Consider the following 24,016-nt stretch of genomic DNA (forward strand, 5'->3'; position numbering starts at 1 on the left):
CCTCAGATCTGCGGCGGCTGTACCCCTGTGGACCTGCAACGTCACCCTACTGGAGGTTGAGCTTCACAGGTAAGGCCTAGACAGTCGTTTCGAATAAATAATGCCTCCGAACCAGGCCCCCGCGGCCGCTTAGTGGCCATGGCGCGGGTTAGATTCCGGCCGCAGCGTTTAATTTCGATCGAGGCACAATTTCTAGAGGCCCGGGTAGTGTGCGATGTCAGCGCACGTTAAAGCACCCCAAGTGGCCGAAATTTCCGGAGCTCTTCACTACGACGTCCCTCATAGTCTGAGTCGCTTTGGGACGTTAAACCCCCACAAACCAAACCAAACTAATGCGTCCGAACCATGGTATTGCGAAGTTGTTTTTGCCAAGATCAAGAAGCGTCTGAATTTCTTAACCTTAGGACTTACACCGTTTGTTCTTTAGGTGATCATTCTCATCATTGCCTAAGTTTGAAGAGTGCCTGGTATTCGCAACCTCATTGGGGGATGTTTGATGGGGTGACGATTCAGACCTACGAGAAACAAACGATTATAAGTGTATCGGCTGCCTAATGCGTAGCTCGAAGCTGAAGTTGGACTTAGTAGCATGGAATTTTTTCCGGATAATAAATTCCGCCCTTAATCGTTTCCCCTTAAAGCCGAAACTGAAAGTGCATTGAATGAAATCAGTTCCTCTTGTGGTGACGGCTTTCGACGTGTGTTATAAACTGCATGAGCTCTTTGCGAGCATACGTGGCGAACGAGCCAGAAGAAACGAGCCCATACGCGTTATGCATTCCCAATTATGTCAGGTTTAGGAACTCTGGTTGGGCTCTTGTGAGGATGCCACGCTGCAGGTTCGCCTCTCATTAGCGAGTTACTATGTGATGCAGAGGAAGATGGGAACGAGAGAAAATTCAGCGGCAGCTGCTTTAGAATTGCCGTCTTGCATTTGCAAGTTGTTTGTCTTGGCGGAATAAAGGACCTCCTTCCTCAGGAAAAGTGTCTATCCTCACGGTGTGTGTCCTTATGGTGTATGTCAGCTCTGGATTTTACTTTGAGCCGTGCATTTGAGTTGGGTTCTTTGTATTCGGTGCGCTCGTGCGTAATGCATCTGTTATACTCATGGGCTGATGGTCATCTGGTTGATGGCCATCTAGCACGGAATCGTCCCCACTTGCGTTCTGACGAAAATAAACTTTTTCCATTCATTCATGCAATCATCTGCATGCAGAACAATGAGTGCCAAGCAGCACGGCGGCGGCGGCCAGTACTTCCGCTACCTGGCATGCCTTGGTGTCGCCTGCCCGCTACTGCTCAGCCCGATGCTCTTCCAAGAAAGCCAGGTGGGTTCAAAGGCGATGTGACATGGGAAATTTTGAGATACAAAGTTGTAGAAAGATCCGGAACGCTGTGATCCGTCTGGATGTCTTTTCGAAATGTGTGTTTGGTTCCTACATTCTGGCTAATTGCGCTGTGCGTTGAGAACGCCTTATTTGGCCTCAATGTGAAGTGTGATAGTGAAGCGCAAATGCTTGCAGTATGTACCAGGTGTTTCTTGGAAACCTGCCATTAACATTTACATACCCAGCAATTCTGGACAAAAGTATTATTGAACGGAAAAAAAGTATATAAACGCTATTTTTTCATGTATTGTAAGATTTCACTATAACAATCAATATGTTCGCAAATCTTCCATCGGCAGGGTTGCATTATTTTGCTATTTACTTTTCGCTATCGTCAAAACGTTTCTATTTGGTTTTCTATAGCTGTCGTAACTACTGGATGCGAGTGATGCGAAACTTTAAAACAAAGATTCTGCCACGCATCGGAAGAATGGACCATTACGTTCAATGTTTCTTTAGCCGTACCTTATATTCTTCTAATATTCGAAATTTTCGCCACAGGATGCTGGACTAAAGTATGCCGATAATTACTTTTGTTTGTAATACAAGTGTTGGTGGACATCATAAAACTCGTGCACAATGTTACTTAGTAAGCTGGTCCACTTATGTCTGAAAACTAACACTGTACAAGCAATGTTTCAGCGTATGTGTATTCTCTTTGGCCCAAATGTGAGAGCGTGCGCATTTAGGCCGATCGCGTATCTTTAAGAGGCGGTACAGTTAAGCATGCTCTCAGCAGTCCTGCGCAAGAAAGGAAAAATCTTGCAATGAATGTGTTTCGATAACGCGCTCCGAAGGACCACAAGACCAAATCGTCGCTGCTGGTCTGCCCAATTATGCATGTTCCAGACAACAGAGCAAGAAGTAGAGTGAAATAACTCGGTTTCGACAGCAGTTTCAGTCCTTGTCTGCCTTGGCACACTTAAAAAAATACAACGATCCTGAACGGTGCCGCAGCGCTTGTAGTATGGCCGCAGCATTTCGGCGAATTTACAAGTCTATATCGCATGTAGTATTCTCTTCGTGTTGAAAAGAAGCACAAGTAACGTCGAAATAAATCTGGTCGTGCCGACAGGGGTTGAGGATCAGCGCCTAAATATATTCCTAATTCTTGCCAGAAAGTCATGCGGGAGCGCTTCTTCGGTGCTAGAACTCCGGGATGAGGTCAGCGACGGCGCTAAACGTCCTTAATTTATAGGCGCCGCCCCGTCTTTTCGTCATATCGCGCCAAGGCAGGCACACTCGTATACACTTATAATCATCACAGCCGTTCTCTCACTCTCCAGCCGAGGCACGGGTCGCCATTGGTCAGGCGTGGAGATGCTTCGAGAAGATTCGAGTGGCTTTTTGGCCACTCTGCGTAGTCACCTCCGCGGGGAGGTGGCTGCGCCGGGGTGGTGACGACGCAAAAAGGCGCCCATTTGCTGTGCGATGAGAGTGCATGTTACAGATCCCCAAGTGGTCGAAATTATTCCGGAGCCCTCCTCTACGGCACCTATTTCTTCGTTTGTTCTTTCACTATCTCCTTTATCCCTTCCCTCACGACGCGGTTCGGGTGTCCACAGAGATATGTCAGACAGTTACCGCGCCATTTCCTTTGCTCAAAAAGCGATATTCAATTTTTCGTTTGATTGAGTCGACAAGAGGCACCGACACATATAACACTCATTTGTACTGTTGGTGCACGCAGAAGTCCCGCTGCTGCTTCTGCTTGGCGACAGTGTCCATCCTGCAGCTGACTGAGGCGCTGCCGCCGCCCATCATGGCGCTGCTCCCGCTCTTCGTCTTCTCCGACCTGGAGGCCACCCCGAGCACCGACGTCGAGCTGACGGTACGCTTCGGCGGACAGCGTCCTGAATCACCGCCGAAGAATGCCTCGTCGCTCTCCTGGCAGAGACGCGAAATTCTGTTGAGTGTCCTGCGCTAGTTTGAGGAAGCGTTTACGGAAATTCGTGAGAAATGCGTTTCACAGTTATGCGTACTCCTAATAAAATTATTAAATATCTAATGCACAAGTCTGGTGTAAAATCAGCGCGTATATACATTGAAGGTGTGAGCAATTTATGTACCGCTGATAGGAGCGGTTAAGAAGAAACAATTTGCACACACACAAGGGGCGCGTGCATTTTCGATGGGCGATGCTCTACGCTTGTTAAACGACTTTCCTTGGTTGGTCCACGTGATTCGCGGCGGCTTCGCGAATCTGTGTTTATATTCTTGCGGAGCGCCGAAAGGAGCCTTCCCTGTCCTCAAACTCTAGGAAGAAGAGACCGTGGACTGAAAAAAGCGCTCTTTCGTCTCCGGCTTACTGTAGTCTCAAGCAACAGTGTTTAATACAGTTTGTCAACAGTATATCTTGCTTCGAGTGATTTAGTTAAACCATATTAGTTTATTCAGTACCTAATTTTTGTGTTGCAAGAGCTCACGCATGAGCCTCAGTTCAATGGTTTTTATGGACATAGCGCAGAGGAGCCTACATACAGTCGGAGACCTTGTTGTACTGAAATATCATTGAGCGCATAATAAAAACTATCCGGCGGAAGCAGCATTACCTGCGCATTGAATGGGTTCAATACGGGCGTTAGGGTTCAATACCACCCGTGGCGTGCGAGAGAGCTGCACGTCTCAGGAAGGTAAGCTCTTAGCCGGCTGCGCATCTAAATTTCTTCGCTAAATTGTGTTTTTTTTCGCCCGCAGGATAATAGAGCAGTATTGAGCGTGACAATGTTATTTTGTGCCATAACGCCAAGGTGTAAGGCTTTCGGCAACAGACAATATTAAAGCGGTGGGATTCGAGAGTGCGAAACGTACACGAGCAATGCGCCGTTAAAGAAGTGTGAACATGACGCGCCCATTGGTTCCATCCAGAAGCATGACCTCCGATTCATAGTGTCATGAGGCAGCAGTTTTAGAATAAACAACGTTTGACCCACTGTGGCTTTCAGAGAATGAGTACAAGCCTGCGAAGTATTTCACGCGTAGAAAAGGAGGTGCTTCCCATTTCAGCCGTCATCGACATCTGGTCGAACAGTCGAAAAGTTAGGTAGTCTCGTAAGCTGAGTGAGGCTCGTGGGATGCCTGACGTGTGAAAAACGTGTTGTGAGAAACTTCAAATCGTAGCAATTTCCAGCGCGCAGGTAGCTTGGTTCAAACCAGGCCTCTTCGTTTTTCGGAAGTTCTGGGGGCAAAACAACCATTTCCTGCGACAAATCGTGCTTCGCGTTTTTTCGCTAGTTCTAGTTTATCTGTGACGTGTTTTGTGTACGGATGCCAGATTACGCATGCATCTTGTTGAAATCCTGCAATACTTGCCAACAACACTTTTTCTTCCAGGAGAGACTCTGTAAGCCTAAAAATTGTTTTAAAGGCTTTCTGTGATGATAAGTTTCCCTTGTAGAGAATGAATGTAAAAACATCAGCCGAGTATTTCAACAATCGTGATGACAGAATCTTTAATGTATTTTCAGCTTGACCGAAACCTTCACTTTGTATGAACTGGGGAGCTTATTCTCTCTTTTGTTTTAACTAGAGGTAAATATTTTTCAAGATTAAGGTTTCCTGCTTTCGGTCGCACTTGAAGGACAGCGTTATGAGTTAAGACTGCAAAACAGACATACCGTCGACGCATTTAACCGTATATACAACGACGCACTCGTCGGCATTTTACGTAACGGTAGACTCTTTGCCAGCAGGTAATTCATTAATAGGCACAAGGCATAAAAGTGACCCTTATAAGAAGCATTGTGTCGCTTTCAATAGCCCATGCACTGCAACTGACATAACACTGCACACCAACATGCATACTGGTGACGGAAAGGTGATGAACCAGTTGTCCCGCAGAAAGTATTATAATGAATGGTCAAGGGTCATAATTTTTACAAACGACGTTCCTGTTAACAACGTCAAATGCCTTTCGCGAGTCTAGGGAGTGTGCCTATACTCGTTTACAACTATTCGAACAATACATATATCGATCCTGGTCCAAGCTGGCTGAAATATCAAGTGCAAATTCGGTAACTGAAATTAAAAACGACGAACTGGCGTCAGTGCCTTGGTGAATAGGTAATAAATTTGTTCTTGTGTAATTTTTATACCACGCGAGGGTGTATGATATGTTCAAATATATCATAGCAAATAGAAGTTTAAGATATCGGTCTGCAGCTGCATACAGGTAGCCGATCGCATTTTTTAAAGGGACCCTGGAATTTTGTCTATGGGCATATTCTAGCGCAACAGATCTGTAGAGATGGTCTTTGTGGGTATTCGAGTCAAATTTGAAAGCTCTGCGTAGACCCTATTATTTAGAAATAATATATAATAATCGCTGCTCGCAGCAGCTCGCAGCCGATTAGGGCGACACACCCCTCCGCGCGTCCCTTATCCGGATGACATTAGGGGGCAGACGCGGCGAGCTTGAAGTCCAGCTCTTCTTCCCAGTGACGTCATCGGGGTAGGGAACGCGTGGTGAGGTGTGTCGCCCTAATCGGGTGTGAGCTACGGCGAGCAGCGACTAAACAAAAAATATTTCATAACTATAGGGTCCATGCAGAACTTTCCAATTAGCCTCGAATACCCACAAAGGCCACTTCTACTGATCAGTTGCACTAGAATATGCACCTCAAAATCATTTCCGGGTTCTTTTAAATGTGTAGTACCCGTTGTGGTGGTGAGTTGTGGCTCGCGGCTTCAGCACACCGGTAAGCATCCCGCAAGCCTTGCGTGCGGGACCTGTGTGTGCTGCGGTGCAGGGCAGCCTGCTGGTCGTGCTGGTGGACGTGATGATGGTGCGCGTGCTGGGCTCCACCAGCGTCCTGCAGCGCCTCTCGCTGTTCCTGCTTGAGGAGTTCGGCACACGGCTCCGCAACGTGGCGCTGGTGTGCCTGTCGGCAGCCGTGGTCGTGCCACTCCTGGTCCACGACACTCTCGCCGTGCTGCTCGTGCTGGCGCTCGTCAGGCGACTCGTCTTCGACTTCATGAACGAGAACCTGCAGGTGGGGGTTTCTCGCCGGGTGAGAGTAGGGATGGGATGGGTTCCCGAGGATGCCATTGTCGCATGGCTGGACTCCCTTTTTCTCGCAGGATGGATGCGCTGAACGCCTGCATTAGAAACACACGTGAAAGTGGTAGACCGGATACTTTTTGTAAGACTTTTATTGACATCAGCATAGGCCTGCTGTGGCAACGTCATGCATACCGTGCACATTTTACATAAGTTTGGACTTGCAGTGAACAAAACAACAAAACATACAAAGGCTTTATTTAGCAAGTATCAATATCAGCATCTACTCATTAGAGAGTATGAATGTGGAGGAATGAACTGTTAATTCCTTACTTCGTATGAAGAGGACGCATGAAATCCTAAAATAGAGAAGGATCATATGTGACGAAAATAAAGAATATATTGCAGTTACAAAAGCCGAACGCTGCTGCCATAGTTAATGTAATAGCCTTGTATTTCATCGAGACGGTTTCCTTCGGCTCCCACTTCAATATTACCTCACGACTTTCTCATAGTGATGTGTATAACACGTGTAAACTGTTTCCCTCCTCTTTCGCATGAGTGATGAGGGAGCTTTTTAGGAAATCGGCGCTATTATCGCTATTCGTCTAAGATAGAAATCAACATCATATTCAAGAAAGAGTTATATTGCGGATGCAAAAGAGTACCTGCGAAGTTCGGACGCAAAATAGCGTGTTTTCACAAGGCAACTATGCATGCAATATGCGGGTCCCAGTGGTCTGTGCGCAGACCTTATTAAGGCCGCCATACAACAGAGCGATAGACCAAGTAGACACGACGTGGCCGAAACAGAGTCGCAGGCTGCGTAATAATACGAGCGATGCAACATGGAACCTGTGCCCTAAAATCTTGCGTGTGCCTGCTCTGCGCGCAAGCCCACTAAATCCGTACAAACGCTTCTTGTTTGCATAGCTGCCACAACATGCCGAGTGGTGCTGTACTCTCTAAATAACCGCGGGAATTTCGGATGTTCAATACATCGCTTTCATTTTTGATGGCGCTCGGAAACAGTTGCTGTGAGCGGAGAACGCATTTTATAGGTCAAATTTTTCAGCAAGAGTCGGCTATAATAACCACTATGTAGGAGCAGTATACCTCGTGACTCCAGTTTTCCCACAACTGAAATTTTAAGAGATTATTTTTAAGTAAGCGGTGTAATTTACCATCGGCCAACAGTAGACGCTCTGTTTTGATGTCCGGGAATGCAGGAAACGTGAGTGCTATACGTGACCCTGCATGGTACATGAATCGAGTCATTCTCCGAATAAATTTAGGAACAAAAGGCTTAATTTTCCCTAGACTTCTGATGTTTAAATTTCACCATATGGTTGGCGGCGAGTCGCAGGGCGCTAGACAAGATTTTACAATACGACTCGTCTTCATCTTGAAAAGTGCTGCCCTCGCAGGCAGTGGTTAAATAGGGCATTCACTCCGAGGGAGAAGCACTGGTGAAGACCGCGATGGTGTGCATTACGGAGGGTAGTAAGATGGCGAACGTGAGCTTCAAAAGGTCTTGTTCAGGCATGGAGGCTGCGACAGGCGGCAAACGAAAGGGGAAGCTCAGTTCTTGGCAGCAAACGCCGCTAAAAACGACGAACACGAAGACGGGAAAAGACACAGAAAAGCGTTAACTTCGAACTGAATCGTGTTCTAAATATTGGCTAAAATATATAGGAATATGACAGGGAAGAAAAAGGGAAAGGAAAGGAAAAAGAAACAAAGAGCTTACAACACTGAACTAAATTCATGTTGTCAATTGGTTAGTGCACCGATACCGAATATCCTTTTGCGAAAGAACGACTGATGACATGCTTACGTAGTCACTAAATCTCCGATCTCCAATGCCTCGAGCATCTCTCTTATCATCTGCTTTCGATGGCCGCCAGTAACTGTACATCTCACGAAATCAGGAAACACAGTACTCGCCTCCCTCGAATTGACAGTCACCAAAGTGAATCGCAAGAGTCTCAAGCATCCTTTGTACATTGCTATCATGCTTTTGGAGTGTAGTTGTGGACAAGATGTTATCGACAGTTGTGGACGAGGTTATTATGGCACTGAGCAGCACCACCTGCTGCCGTAACTGTGGATAAAGCAACCGCCTTCAATATGAAGCTATGTCACTTTCTTCATTTTGATGCGCGGCGGTCCTGAATGACGAAACCGCCGACAGCTGTCGTAAAAGTAAACAGGTCCATAACGACATTTGATATACAGTGATGCGGCTTCCGCACAGCCCATCCTCGATTTTTTACGCCAAGGATTTTTGTGCCCCTTAAACAATTCTACGATGCTCAGAAAGCTGTAAACTTTCTCGTCTTAATACCGTATTAAAATTTTCTCGGACGAACCTATGGGGCCCGGCCGCAGCTGTTTTTGTTAATTATATTTGTTTAATGCTCGCTCATTTATCTGTGCTTTCGTGTGTGCGTGTAGCACATTCAACTGTAATTTGTTTCATAATATCGTGAGTCTGGGCATATATATAGCTTATAGTTCATTTAATGTTCCACCCCTCCATCCGGTGTTCTCCTCGAAACGATCTCGTATATTATTACTTGGGTGCATTGTCAAACGTCGTGCCATTTTAATACCGGTTAGACAGACGGCGCTTTTAAAAGTTTAGCGTTCACGTGAAGGCGAGTGAGCAAAGTATTCAAACGACCGCAGAGGTAGCGCAACTGTCACCTTAACTGGAACAACTTTATCCTAAATAATCTTTTCTATTACTTCGAAGCTGCGGCAGCGGTACGGTATTTTGTGTCCGCTCATCTTTTGTCAACACTTGACCGACCGCCAAGTGTTCCAGAGTAACGAAACTACTAATCTGCATAACTCTGACGCTGCTTTCTCCGCAGTCGATGATGGCATTCCAGGCTCAAGAGCTGCCATGGAACGAGGTGCATGCATTGCCACGTGGGCGTTCTGACGATTCTACTGGCGGTGCGAACGCCAACCCGGCGCCCAGCAGCAGTCGGCCGGCACAGCGATTGCCCGCGGACGTGGAATCCCCGGCGTCGCCTGTCCCTCCACGGGGATTGACCTCCAGAGAGGAACGGGACGCAGCCGCGCGATCGGGAGCCACCACCAACGTCTCGCAGCCAGCTGAGAATCCAACTTGTACGCACTCTTTCATGTGCGACTATCGTTATGGTTCACGTAGTCGGATGTAACAAAGAAGCTAAGAAGCAGATGCTCCTCAATGAAAGCCCTCCATTCAGCTCCTCGGCCAATTTGACGGCGGCACTTCCAACGACCTTGTTCTTGCGAAGGTGGCTTGAAGCTGCAATGCTAGCGACGACGACGCCATAAGTAGAGCCCGCCGCCACTGGTTGGAGAGCCTCCTTCGAGGAGTATCTTCCATTGTGTTTTAGAGTTGCAGCCGAATATACAGCCACAGTGCATAAGAGGTTTGGTGCCTGCCTTTGGCGTCACACGGTGATCAGCCTATTTCAGAAACCTCGAACGCAGCAGAATTGGCTGATGATCACAGTACCAGGCTTTTTAAAACATGAAATCACATAATGGGAGTTACATGTCACTTCGCGGAAGATAAACCGCAGGACTAACAAAAATTACGGATGAGGCGCGTTCTAAAACGGGTCTGTAAGCAACGGCAACTTACACCAACGCCCCTGTGTGAACTATCATCGATTTCATCCTAGACCCGACAAATGCTACACAGCGATGGCTTGAAAATATACATCAGTTAATGGTTTATGGTGATTTAACGTTCCAAAGCGACTCAGGCTATGAGGGACGCCGTAGTGAAGGTCTCCGAAAATTTCGACCTCCTGGGGTTCTTTAACGTGCACTGATATCGCACAGTACACGGGAGTAGTATTTCGCCTCCATCAAAATGCGACCGCCGCGGCCGGGATCGAACCCGCGTCTTTCGGTTCAGCAGCCGAGCGCCATAGCCACTGAGCTAACGCGGCGGCATCAGTTAATGATGAAGTGCTCACAAAACATTACGTGCAAAAGAAACCACGCATAATGTGCTCTTCTGCATGGGGCCCTCTGTTTTGCTATGCCGGTAGCACTACGGCACTCAAGCTTTGGTTGTTGCTTGGAAAAGCGCACAAAAAAAAAAGCTCTCAGTATAAGCGTTTTTCCCATCCGTCTTTCACAAAGGCCGGTTGTCGTGAGCCATTATTAGCTCCTCCACTTCAATGGTCTGCCTGTGAATCCCTCGGTGCGGACGCGAAGACGCAGGAAGGATATTTGAAGCTGTGGTGCAGATGAATGCCTGCAGCTGAGCTGGGCGGTCTCTCAGTGTGGATGCCTAGAACGCCAGAATGGAGGAGGAGGAGGCTATGAGGAAAGGAAAGGCGCAATAAATTCCTCGCTCTAGGTGGAGCCCGGAACAGTGCAGAAATTATCAGGCCAGTAAAGACAAGGAGCAGGAGAGACAAGTATGTACAAAACCATCCACATTCAAGGGTGCTCGAGGGAAGATGCAACCTATATCTGTTCTTTACCTTTGGTAAGAAAATTGACGATGCGCCTGCACACAACACATGTTACGGGGGACCAAGCAGGGCAGACGAGACGGTTATTCCTCAGATCGACCAAGCTTTCTGCCCGTAATGTTTTTCTCATGCATTCTCTTATGTGTAGTTTCGGCACTAACTGTATTATTAATGCTTATTAGAGCCTCTCTCATGCTTCGCTCAGGCACTGCAGCATCTGCTTCCTGTCTGCGCCTTTAGGGCTCTTAGAGATGGCCCTACCAAATATGATTTCCATCTTGTAAACGATACAAATGCCCACTCATGAAGCAACCGGAGAAGTTTCCCTCGAGGTGATCTTTACCCGCGTGTGAAAGAACCCGCTTAAGTTTCGTGGGCTTCAATTCAAAGACACTTCCTGTGAGCGCTTCATGACTGGCGCAAGTTCAAGCGCCTCCCGACATTGCGGCTGAAGATCAACCTGCAGTCAAGCCAGTATACCTGCTTACTGAGTACAAATTTTTTTCAACCTCACGAGTTAGCGTAATTCACTGGAAAGATAGCGACACAAGGTGATAAACACAAAAACGTCATAACGGGGTCATGAGTCATGAAAGATACGAACTGATGACGCGTTGCGATATTGCCTTTTGGACAGAACCAAGCTACTTTGCTCCTTCCTCAAGTAGGGAATTCGCGTACTCTTCCCTCGTTCATGCCACATATGCGTATCAATCATTCTACGCGGCTCAAAATGACCTCTGATGTTGCAGACCCTAGCTGCCGGTTGCCAGCGCCCGCCGAGCAGCAGCCTGCCGGTGACGATTCGGCAGGGACCGTCGGTACGTCTTCGATTTCGAACGCGGGGCCAAGCAGGATCTCGGACCACGGAGCGGATGGTGCCTGGCTGGGCCTCGCCTCCCAGCCGCACCACTGCTTCGGCCGCAAGGCATCCATTGAAGGGCGTCTGCACGTGGGAGCGCCGCCTCGGAAGTCGTCGCTAAGCTCCACCAAGAGCTCCAAGAAGGTGGGCCAGCCAAGTCCGAACGTCAATTATGCGCTTACGTGGGCTGATTAGTTGGTGAGTTTTTTTAACGTTAAAGGAAGGAAACAGAAGACAGTTGTGAATACAGCTGAGGCAAGTTCAGCTGGGCGCAGAGCGTGAAGCCGGTTCATTTAAATATAAGTGCAATGTCTTATACCACTCTTTAACAAATAAAGACAATAACCATTCGCTTTATTGGTCACTATATCAATTTTCAAGCAGACCTATTGTGTATGTCATAACAGATATTGATTAATTCAATGAATAAACGGAATTTTTTTGTTTATACAGAGCGTGTCATGTAATTTGGACCATGGCTTAAAAATTGTCACGCCCCAGGCGCGTGATATCAAGGGCGTTCTCTTTATCATAGTGGGGCGCTGCAAAGTGTATTTGGAAATTCGAACAAAATAAATGTTCGCCATCATTAATTATGAAAATTAGATAACGTTCATCTTTGGCCCATGAATGTTACTTTTGCTTGTTGTGGGGTTACCAATACAATAGTAGATTGAGGTCAGAAAGGACAACCACTCCCGCAAAGTTTCCGGCGCAGTCCGTTCAGTGCTTTGCACAAACCTACTACCAGTTCGAAATTAAACACAAGCACGGGACGATGTGGCTTTTAATGCACCCTGCGCCGCCTAGCCGCACTAATGATTAGCTGTTGACGTGTGCAGTGGATGCGTAACTTCGTCTCCAACTGGCCCTTCGCTCGACTTGTCAATTTATCGATCCCCGTCAAGCGCCGATTCCGAAGCTGGTTGTCCTTGGATTGGGCGAGGTGGATAACTCTGCTAATCTTCACTCCTTTTGCCTGCCGTGGCATTTACTTCACGCATCTGCAGACAATAAGTCGACCGCAGTCACTGAAATCACGCCAAAGGTGGCTAGTGCTTGAACCTCCATGTCCTAGCTGATATTTCATCGAAGGGTCATCAGACAACGGCACCGGCAACAAAGACAACATGAGAGCGGTTTCTCCCTCTCTCGGGCCGCGGTCGTCGGAATGAAGGCAATGCGGCTAGCGACACGCCAGCGCTGTACGGGGATCTCTAAACTGATCAGTCTAGAGGAAGGCCTGCTGAGAAAATACTACCAGCACAGCGCCACTTTAAAATATAAAATTTGCACGATGTGCTCCCTCCTTTCAAAGACTCATCCAGAACAATTAAAGTGAAGCAATACGGCATCCTGTAAGCGTTATAAATCTCCCTTAACCCCCCTCTCTCTTCACTTGCAATTTCACAATAGTAACCGTTGCTTTAAATAGCTTTAAGTTCTACCAAGATAGATTTCTTTGTTCACACTATTCAAGAAAACTTTGTTTTATTCTTCCTTTTTTCCTTTACTGAGTAAGAAGATCATTTACTTTACTCAATAGAGTCCTGTTCAGTCCTATAATTTGTGTAACATTCTAGCATGGGTTCGGTAAGTGCCTGTGGTATGCTTAAATAGGTGGGAGATGAAATCTCCAGTCAGATCACACAGCATCAAGAGGCAGAGCTCATGTGTAATCTTTAAATGCTTACTACGGCCTGAAAGGTAGGGTCACACAGTTACGAAGAACGCATCCAAAGACCACGGCTTTATCAAGCTGTGGAACCAAAACTCTATGGGCGGTACACATTTTCTCCGATGAATAGGTTTCCCTGGCATGCTGGGACGCAGGACTCTGAAAGACAGAAAAAAATTGACAGTGGCTTAGCTCGCACAGGCAAGGATATACGTAGCGAAAGCTAAGGCATAGCATGGTTAGCCTTGGTTGATCTGGATTGCAAGTCCAGGTTAGTCTGGTTGTCTAGCTATGTTGTTGTCGCATTAAAGACGAAACAACTGTGGTTGCGGCGTACGCGAGCTCTCCTTTTCGATCGTCCGATTTGCTATCAGCATGCAACGCAGCTGGCGAAGCGAGCGGAGGCGAGCACAACGACGAGGAACGTGGTGTGACGTCATACCAAACGGCGGCGTGGTGAGCCGCGTGGTGTGACGTCATGCGAAATGGCAAGTTCGCGGCCAGTAAAGCTTTCGCTCTGAAAGGAGACGTGGTTGAGAAAGACCGTCCTGCAATGCCGCCAGTGTCCCTCCTTCGTTCCAAGTTGGCGAGATGGGGCTGTTTTTAGTAGCGAGAGCTATACTACGCCAGCTCTTCGAGCCTTCAGAGCGTGGCACCCCATGATCTCCGTGGTAGCGCCGGGGTCACGCGGTGCGGAGCAGCTGCTGCTTCGTGTCGACCCGGGGGGGGGGGGGTTGAATTCTCGTTCAGCAACGACGAGGAAGAAGAAACGCTCCGCTGCTTTTCAACATATTAGTTCGGGACATCCCCATTCATCCTAACGTTACAGTTTATGTATACGCAGATGATATAGCTTTTTTCGCATCAGCAAAGGATATTCATGTGCAGGCATATCTGAATGCTCTGGAAGTCTGGTTGGACCAAATCAATTTATCACTTAATGTCAGCAAATGTGGCGTGCTGGTATTTCCACCCGACGCTCCTATGTACATCTCGCTAGCCTACCGCTCCACTCCAATTCCGCAGGTGGAGTCGGTTAAATACCTAGGTGTTACTTATGACCAAAATTTGGACTGGCGACACCATATTAAGAATAATGTTATTAAAGGAGAACGTGCACTGGGCCGTTTGACCCGAGTTGGCAATAAAAAGTTTGGCATGCGTCGTGACACGCTACTGCTGCTCTATAAGGCTTATATGAGACCGATTCTGGAATTTGGTTGCCCCTTGTTCTCTGGTAGCGCGAACTACAAGCTGCAGCCATTAGCCTTACTGGAAAGGCGTGCCCTACGGCTATGCCTCGGGCTCCCAAAATCAGCTTCCAACGCTGTCCTTTATCTGGAAGCCCGTATCCCCAACCTCTATTCCCGCTTCCAACTTCTAACAGTGCGTACTTTCCTCAAGTCTTTGGCCCGGCCCCAGGCGTTAGTATTCCAATTTTTGTATCCCAACCACACCTTTTTTTGACTAATCACTGGCCACGTTATCAGCTTCCGCAAGTTAGGTTCACGCAGAATCTGTTAGCTCCGCTTCAGGTTGATCTGATCTTCTTGCAACGAGTTGCTGACACGCAGGCTGATCCCGTCTTCTATTACGACTTTATTTTCCCGTCCCATGCGAAGCATATGCCCGCATATACCCTAAATGGTCTTCTTTCTGAACACCTACAGAATTTTCCACATCATACTGTTCTCTCCACTGATGCCTCCGGCAGCTGTGAGAAGGCGGCGATTGGCATATATTCACAGGATCTAGCTTGGAGCTACTCCGTTCGTATCCCTGATTATACTCCTATATTTTTCGCAGAGTTTTTGGCCATTGGTTTGGCTCTTCTCAAAATTCCCAGACATGTCGCACGGGTTCTTATTCTTACAGACTGCCTTTCAGTTATTGTCTCTCTCCAAAATTCGGAAAAATCTTTCTTGACTCGTTCACTTAGGTTTTTTGTTCCGAGCACAGTGCGCGAGATCCGTTTGGTCTGGGTACCTGGGCATTCAGGCGTCTATTTTAACGAGGTGGCTGATACCCGTGGAATATCCGGTGGTGTAAGTCAAGGCTTTGTGAAGTGTCCATGACGCTCCTGCGATGTAGAATCCCTCACTTAAACTTGTACTTATGCAGGTGCGGGTTCGCTGCGACAAACCTTTGTGTATCATGTGGGCAAGTTGAATCAATCGATTATTTTCTCCTCTCTTGCCGGCGGTTCGCGGTTCAGAGAAAGCAATATCTGGAGGTTCCTCTTTCGAGACTAGGACTGCCTCTGTCTCTTACAGTTCTTCTATCGTTCGGTGCGAGTGCCAAGGGATTCCCGTTAAGCAGTGTATGCGGCTACATTCACGATTACATAATTGCAACTAATCGATTATCTTGTTAGCTATATACAAAATTCTTTCGCATGTCCAAAAAAGGCTAGATTGATTCTATTCCGGATGACTCATACCTCTTGAATTCATTTTATTTTTCCTTTTTTTTTATCTTGATTCAGTCTTCTGACGTTTCCTTCCCCGCGCAAATGCTTATTGGCATTCTACTCTATACCTTGGCCAATCCCCCCCACGTGGGTATGTGCCATATTACTTGAGGAGAAGAAGAAGAAGAAGAAGAAGAAATGGAGCGGCGAAAGACTGACTTTGCAATTCGACTGTGCGAGTTCCACTCGGCAAGATGTAGCTCTTGCGTCACTCTAGGTTTGACCAGAGCTAAACAGCAGCCAATTTTTTTTCGCCTTTCAGTGGCGTAATAAATATGAGGAAGGAGCCAGCCCTTGGACCACATGTGTAGCTCAGTGGTTCAGGAGGAGTCAACTCTCTGTGGGCTGCAAAGGCAATCGCACCAGAATGTTAGAACCCAGTTTTCGTTCCACTAATATCAGAGAAACTCCTCGGATTGTCGCACTCTTTTTGTGTGTGTGAATAAGTGGCAGCTATTGGATCAAACAACTCACTTTTCCTCCTCATCACTGCACGGCTCCGTGGACCGGATGACGACAGGTGGCGCCCTCTGTCGCCACCCGTGCACCAACATGCCCATCGTGGGTTGCGATAACAAACACAACCATGTTTCTGGGCAGCAGCTGAGCGCAGGAGTTCTTTTTTATTTTAATATAAAAATTTATAATAGCTCTTGAATTATACCTATCAACGGTGTCGTTAACGGCTGGCTACGCACCTGCACCACGCGCATGCGCAATGCGCGCTGTGACTTAGCGTGGCTGCCACCTCATTGTTCCTGCAGATGTGTGCGGTAACACTAAGCTGTAACTTATTATAACTAGCACTCCCACCGTGAAGAATCGAAGTGGACAACGATGTGATTGGGACCACTTTCGCATCGGCAGAAGAATAGCAGAAACTTTTTGTGGTGATGTGAAATTGCTCACTGACAAAAGGTAAGTGATGAGCGGGATTGCCAATGAGCTACCAATGCTCATGTATATTGAGCTCTTGATGCGAATATGAATTGCAATACATCACTTGATCTGAGTAGGGTAAGCTTATTGTGGTCATTTTCATATTGATTCCGAAAGACGTCCGGATTAGGTACTTAACTCGGCTGCTAATTCTTGACCCTCGTGGCACACACAGTAGCTAAGGTGAGGGAGTAGCAGGGCGCTGAGCCATCGATGATTTTTCAAATGCAAGAGCTGAGGACCCAAACAAATGCAATGACCCTCCTGAGCCTAGCCCTGTCGCTGCTCACGACGCCTGTGACTACGCACGTTGCAGGGCAGTAAGCGGACCTCTATCGTGGAGGGTGGTAAGGTGGTTCTGCCCGGTGTCTCTTCCCCCACGCCCAAGCCCACCGCGGTTCAAGTGGACTCCATCAGCGGTGAGTGCACGTTCTAGTGAAAGGAAAAGGTGCGCTTCCTGTGGATGACCTGCTATCGCTGGCTGCTCATTGTCCTACACAAAAATGAAGGGGGGCGTTTAGTTCACAGCTGAAGTGTTCATTAGAGAAAAGTGAACTGCTCTATAAACTCTTCACTGGTACCTAGACGTCTGTGTAAGTGACAGAACGGCCGCGGAGGTACACAGCAGACAAATGAAGCCGCTCGCATAGCTAAGCAGAGGTTACGAGCAGGTTAACGTTTCCAGGCACCACTGATACTTTCAGTCAAAAGTAAATGTTTTCCCACATAAATACGCAAATAGCGTGTTCAGGCTTCAATAAAGGCACTTAGCATTCAAGCGCACAATACCAGTGGTTTGTTTTACGATGATTGACAAATGTTCTTTCATACTGTCATAGCGCTTACATACAGTCACGACAGAATTCCTTAAATTGTCTAAGAGTCGAGGGGCCGTGGAATCATTTTATGCTTCGGAAATGAACATTTTGCCCTAAACTGGGCAAAAATACGCCTGAGATTGCTCTTTACAAATTCCGTTTGGGGAAAATGGCGGTGACCATGCTAGCACGCTCATTGTTTTGAGAAACATATATTGTGGTCGCTAGTGAGCCCAAAAGAGCAGCGTAACAACGAAAGTAGGCATGCTAAATTCGCCCGAAAGCCTGGTATCACTGCTAGCTGCAGCGCACATTGATAAATAGCTGCTATCCCAAGTGGAAAAGCTGTGTGATGCAATAATCTCACAGAGGTTTGTGCTAGGAATGTCACACATTCCTTAAAAATAATACATTTCTAACGCAATGCCGGAAAGGCTTCTCTTTACTTCAAAAAAACCTTTCTTTAATTAGTGACGAGATTCGCTGAAACGCTTGTATATTAATGAGAAAATAAAAAAAAAGTAAGGCGGAAAACACGCACAGTATACAAAATACATTTTCAGCAACTTCCGTGGTAAATTTTGTACTTCTGCTAATTTTATTAGAGCATTACATTTACATAAAAGTTAACATTCTGAAGAGACCTCATCAAATTATAGTCCTGGATCTGGTCGGGCAAAATTTTTGCGCGCAGCCTCAGTACCTCACTTCGAGGGAAATTGATCTTTTGCAGCCTAAATTTTGGGCTTTAATTACATAGTTGGGTTTATCATTCGAGCCTGCACTTAGTTCAAAGTGACCAAAAAATGAGACCTTCTAAGAGGATGAGTCTTCATGCGAGTCGTGCTTAAGGCACAAAGTGTTCACTGAATGCTGAGGTACGTTGTATTATGTTGCGCAAATACGCTCGTGTCTCAATCAGAATACTTTGAAAATTGTTGCAGGCTTCCACTCTGCTTCGAGACGACCGATGAAGGACAGCTTTGACTGGAAATTTCAGTAAGAAGATCCTTTTCTTGCTTATCAACTTTCGCACTTGTTTTTCAGGTTCGAAAGTTAATACATCCTTTGCAATTATCCCTCGTGGAACTTTTCCACCCTTTAAAAAAATAACAAGAAAAATATCCTATTTTCGAGTTCATGGGGCACATTTTTGGGAATTCTGAATACTTTAATGAATAAACGTTAACATAACACGAAAACGCTTCCACGTAGTTTATGCGACGAGTTGGACAGAAAGTTAGAAGATAATTCTCGTTCTGAATTTTTGAATAACTGTAATATATCAGTCAAACGTTTAGTTACGGCAGTTCAAGTGCACCTTTGACCTGAAAACTGAGACGTTCCTATTAATAAACTATTTCGTTTGGTACAATTCTTGTTGACGCCTGGTATTCGGAAATCTTCGCAACTCAATTTGAATCTCAGCCGGCGTTGATGGCGTCGACATTCTTGGCGTATAACTCTTCCTGATGTGACAAACTCTTGAGTGTGGCGTTTATAAATAACATCTGTTGTCCCTTCACTTCCGGCCAGCAAAGAGGAAGAAACGCCATACGCAGCTGTGTCTCACTTATGAGGTGTCTGGTGTCTGGCCTTGTAAAAAAAACGAATTGAGCTATGCACCTGGTGACAAATATCTCGGAAAATGTGCCTTCTATGATGATAATTCTGTCAGATGGGGTAGTATAGAGACCACACACCACCTCTTTAGTTTTCACCGCTTGCCGCTGCCTGAGACCTTTCGCCCGCCACTTTTTAAAATTTATTTCCTGTTCATGGTCAACAAATTAAAAAGAGTAAAAATAGCAATACCAGTACAATAATGTTAACTTCAAATAATAATATCCTATCGCTGCAGCCATTCTCCCGGGTGGTAAACTTCTAGCCTCTCTCGCCACGCTTTGAATATTCATACTCAACAGTTCTGGACAAAAGCCTTTTTGAGAGGGAAAGAGATTATGACAGCAATTTTTTTCATATATTGCAAGATTTCAATCTAAAAATCAATACCCGCAGGCCCCCCCGTAGGCCTACTTGCATTTGTTGTTATTGACGTTTTTGCTATGTCAAAAAGCGTTCCCTGTTCGTTTCCTAATGCAGTCCAAACTGGCCGATGCGACCAATGGAAACGCTGTAAAGGAAAGATTTTGCTATACACTGGAAGACTAGGTCAATACCTTCAATATTTCCATAACTGTACCTTATAATTATCCAGTATTCCAAATTTCTTCAGAGAATGTTGAACGTGGGAGCTCGAGTCAGCCCAAGCGCAAGAGCATTCGGACACTTACACGTATTAGCCAAGGTCTAACGCGTGGCCGCTTTTGTGCGACCGCTTCTAAGTGGAAGAGCAGGAGGCCATTTGTACCCTCCCCCCCCCCCCCACAACGCAAAAAAAAAATCCCCTCAAAAAAGATGCAAGGAAGTGCCATATGACGAGCATGAGCAAGACACTCGGAATGGCGGGAGACTTGGACCACCGCAGCAGGAGAACAAAAAAAAAAACGTTTTCATTGCTGTGACTGACTCAGTTCGAAAAAACAGTGATCATGAAAAAAGAGCCCACATGCTAACGCATTCCTCTCTGCATAAATCGGATCAAACTCACCGTGAACATTTTTCTTCGCACAAGTCAAAATGTCGGAGCTATTCTCGCCGACTCCATGGGCGATTTTATTCAGGGCGTTGAAAATTTATTTCAGTTTTTTAAAAACACGAAAAATTGCATGAGAACGCAATTTTTGCAATGAAATAATGCGCCCAGCGAACGGAAAGTGTGAGCATAGTTGTTGTTTTCGACCTTTCAATTAACAATAATCATGTGATACATTTTTTCGCCGCTGAAATTAACGCGCATGTTTAAATTGATAAATTAGGAGTGGTCGCGCTTTTAAACTGTGACCGTTCGCAGAATTTCTCTAGCACGCATGTATTTCATGTACGTTTGGCTTCTATTTTAAACTTAGTCCGCGTATTGACGTTTCCAAGGCGGCAGCGATTGACGCCAAACTCCTCCCCAGAGTGACCAGGTTGTTGTATGCGGCGTTTCGTCGATTTCGCTTGCTGATAGAGTGGGCTGCATAGCTAACTGCTTCGCCTTATGATCAACGCCATTGGCAAGCGAAACTGCAAGCGAAACAGCCGCGTCTCAACGGCAAAAGCGTGGCGTCGTCCGTCACCATCTTGTATACGCAATTACGAATAGCGGGTGGAACACATACAGTCGAATGTCTCGAAAAGCGTGCGTGCTAAAACTTTACTACGGATATTGGTGCAGCACAGTGACAGCCTCTACGTTTTCAGCGCAAACATGCATGCGTTGTAAATGACTAGAAGTTTATTATCAATATTTAATTAGGCGACCGGCAATGACAATCGTCCGCTCACTTGGTGTCCGCCTGGTTGCGTGACCTACTTGACAGAACAGCATTTTCTAAAAAGAAAAAGGGAGGCAAAATAATTTGTAACGCCTTGTACTACATTGCTCAGCTGCTCGTTTCGACTTTCTGAATTCCGGTACAGATTCACTGAGCGTGCTCGCCAGAGAGAATTTTGCCCACGCCAGCAACATTCGGAACGTATACCGTCGAACATAATACATGGTGCTTTTGGGCCTACCCTAAGTCAAAGTGTTAAGTGCTTTTAAGGGCTACAGAGCGCATTTTCTGTTCGCAGGAAGCTCTGCACGATACACGAGCAGCTGGCCAGAGCCGCTGTGCTCACCTGCACGCTTGCCTCAGCCATCAGCCTGAACCGGAACCGCGCGAGCGTCTTCTTCACGGAGTACTTTCGCGCGTAAGTCAGCTTAGACATGGCTGTGTATAAGAGTTTGCTGCAGACCCTACCCCATCAAGATTCTCAGTCATTACCATAATTTTGGGGCAAGCACTTCAAGTTCCATTGGCTGCCATCAGGTGGCGCATTGCTTTGAACAATAAAAAACAATGCGTTGACATCGTCCGTACCGTAATAAAGAAAGAGATGGACCCAGTGTCTCCCATTGAAGCCCTTAGGCCGTTAGCCCGTGCGACATTGCATGGACGTTGTCCTGAATTTCTGTTTCATTCATTCGGCCGAATAGCGTTTCTGTGTCCGAACACTTGGAGCGCTAGGTCCTGAGGCAGGGCTTGGCTGTTATTCTGTTGGTGGCTTTGCAGCCGCTTCAAGGCGGAGGTCACCAACACCCTGGTGTGGACCGCGATGCTGCTGCCCATGGAATACGTCTCATGGCTGTTGGCTTGGCTGCAGATTCGAACCTGCGTGCTGCGCTATTTGTGAGTGGCCTGCTATGTCGCCTTACGGGTTTGAAACCTGTGCCGCCTCACTCTCGATGCTGTAGATGCGTAGCTAACCTTTCATATAGGAAAAGAACGGAAATATTTTAACACCGCGATATTTGATCTCTACGTTTATCTTGCGGCGAATAATGTCTGCTCTTTGTATTAAGGAAGCAGGGCACAGAAACATCACAGGTAGAATCATTTGTTATAGAGTACCGCTCAGCGTTTCATTGGACGTGCAAATACTCATGCGATTGGATGACTTAACCCAAAGATGTCGCGACTACTCATGCACTTTTTTTGCAGATGTCGAACGGTAAATATGTATTTGCACGGGTGATGATGATGATGATGATGAATTTGTATGGCGAAACTGCGTCTGTGGCCAAAGAGCGCCATGGCGCAAGGTATTTCTTTAACTCAAGGTGGGGTCAAAAGACCAATTTCCCAAGCATTTCACCCCAGATAAGCCAAGCACCAGACCAGGGCAAAGCTTGCACCTATTCTATCACCGCCCCGCCACATCACACCATTGTATCTGCATGGGTGTATTTACATGTTCTTAAAGAAACATGGAGTGTTTACTCGCTGTAATTATGTTTTTATGCTTCAGTGAAAGTTTGTATCACATGACGCAATGTCTTTACCACTTAGACTGCTAACTGCATTACAAGGCACGCATCCCCTGTCACCGATAAAAGTAGCGCGTCTTGATCTATCTGCCAAGTGGCAAAGCCAGGAGTGGGAGCCAAGAACTTCTCAAAACCTGCAAATAGTAATTTGTGGAGCATACCAAGTTTTTCTGGACGAGGAAATTTTTTTACAAGAAGGTTTTTATGAAAGCATTTTATTTATATAACATTCCACCATAACAATCAAAATATCAGTACCTCTCCTCTCCCGCCCCCGCCCCCCAGGCTTGCATATTTGGCTATCAACGCGTCTTCTAGCGTCAAAAACGTTCCCCATTGATATCCTATGCCAGTCTTTACTACTCGATGCCAGCGATGTAGAAACTTCAAAAGAATAATTTTGCTGTGCATCGGAAGAATGGCAATTATCGTCAATACTTTTATAACAGTACCTAACAATACTCCACAGCTGCCTAGCGAATACAGTTACAAGAATTCTGCCAATACAGTGGACTTGGTTTAACGTCCCGAAGCGACCCGTGGGCTGAAGGGACTCCAGAGGGGAGTACACCGTATAAGTTGATGCCATCTGGGGCTCCTTAAAGTACGGTGGCATCGCACAGCACAATAGCGTTTTCGTAATTATATTCTATCAAAACGGGGTCGCCGCGGCCGACATTTGATCCCATGACATCGGGAGCAGCAGCCTATAACTTAAGCCACTGAGCAACCGCGGTCGGTTACGGTAACTTATTTTATTTATTTATTTATTTATTTATTTATTTATTTATTTATTTATTTATTATAGATACCTCAAGGGTCCTTGAGGGCTTTACATGAGGGGTGGGCTAACAACCTGGTGTTAATATAACATAGTTTCGATGGCTTTCTTGAAATGGTCTGGGTTTGTAAGAAGGATGGTACTGGTGGGAAGACTGTTCCAGTCACGCGCTGTTTTGATGAAGAAGCAATGAAGATGGGGCACGGTGCGAGCAGGAGGTGGGTAAACGGCCTTGTGGTGGCTTGTGCGGGCTGAAGAACGAAGAGCAGTTTGGATAGGACACTTGTGAGTAAAGTTATGATATATTTTGTGATACAAGCATAGCCCTGCTACAATACGGCGTTGCTTAAGGTTAGGTAGGCATGCATTAATTTTCAGGGAGGTAACACTGGTGGATTATAAGTAGTTTGAGTAGATGAATCTAACGGCGCGATTTTGCGCAAGTTCAACACAGTGGGTTAGGTTAAGTTGAGCGGGGTCCCAGAAGGCTGATGCGTACTCTAACTTTGGCCGAAGTAATGTTTGATAAGCTAGCAATTTAACTGCTGGTGAAGCTAGACGTAAATTACGACGTGAGTAGCCGAGAGTTTTGTTAACATTGTTAATTATCCGCGTTATATGGGTAGACCAGTTAAGGGTACCCGAGATGTCAACACCAAGATACTTAATGCAG

The 24,016-nt window shown here is 46.4% G+C and overlaps 1 protein-coding gene across 1 annotated transcript in view; it reads left to right on the top strand.

Annotated features, from left to right (window-relative positions):
- Positions 1–1,220: 1,220 nt before the first annotated feature.
- Positions 1,221–24,016, top strand: part of LOC144102404 (uncharacterized) — a 36,129-nt gene continuing 13,333 nt past the window's right edge. Inside the window, exons 1-9 of the mRNA XM_077635683.1 lie at positions 1,221–1,328; positions 3,079–3,219; positions 6,137–6,379; positions 9,267–9,528; positions 11,633–11,886; positions 17,146–17,248; positions 18,592–18,646; positions 21,326–21,445; positions 21,808–21,924. Coding sequence (XP_077491809.1) covers positions 1,221–1,328; positions 3,079–3,219; positions 6,137–6,379; positions 9,267–9,528; positions 11,633–11,886; positions 17,146–17,248; positions 18,592–18,646; positions 21,326–21,445; positions 21,808–21,924 — 1,403 coding nt within the window. The remainder of the gene's footprint in view (positions 1,329–3,078; positions 3,220–6,136; positions 6,380–9,266; positions 9,529–11,632; positions 11,887–17,145; positions 17,249–18,591; positions 18,647–21,325; positions 21,446–21,807; positions 21,925–24,016) is intronic.

Source organism: Amblyomma americanum, chromosome 8, assembly GCF_052857255.1.
Source record: "Amblyomma americanum isolate KBUSLIRL-KWMA chromosome 8, ASM5285725v1, whole genome shotgun sequence".
Lineage (NCBI taxonomy): Eukaryota > Metazoa > Arthropoda > Arachnida > Ixodida > Ixodidae > Amblyomma > Amblyomma americanum.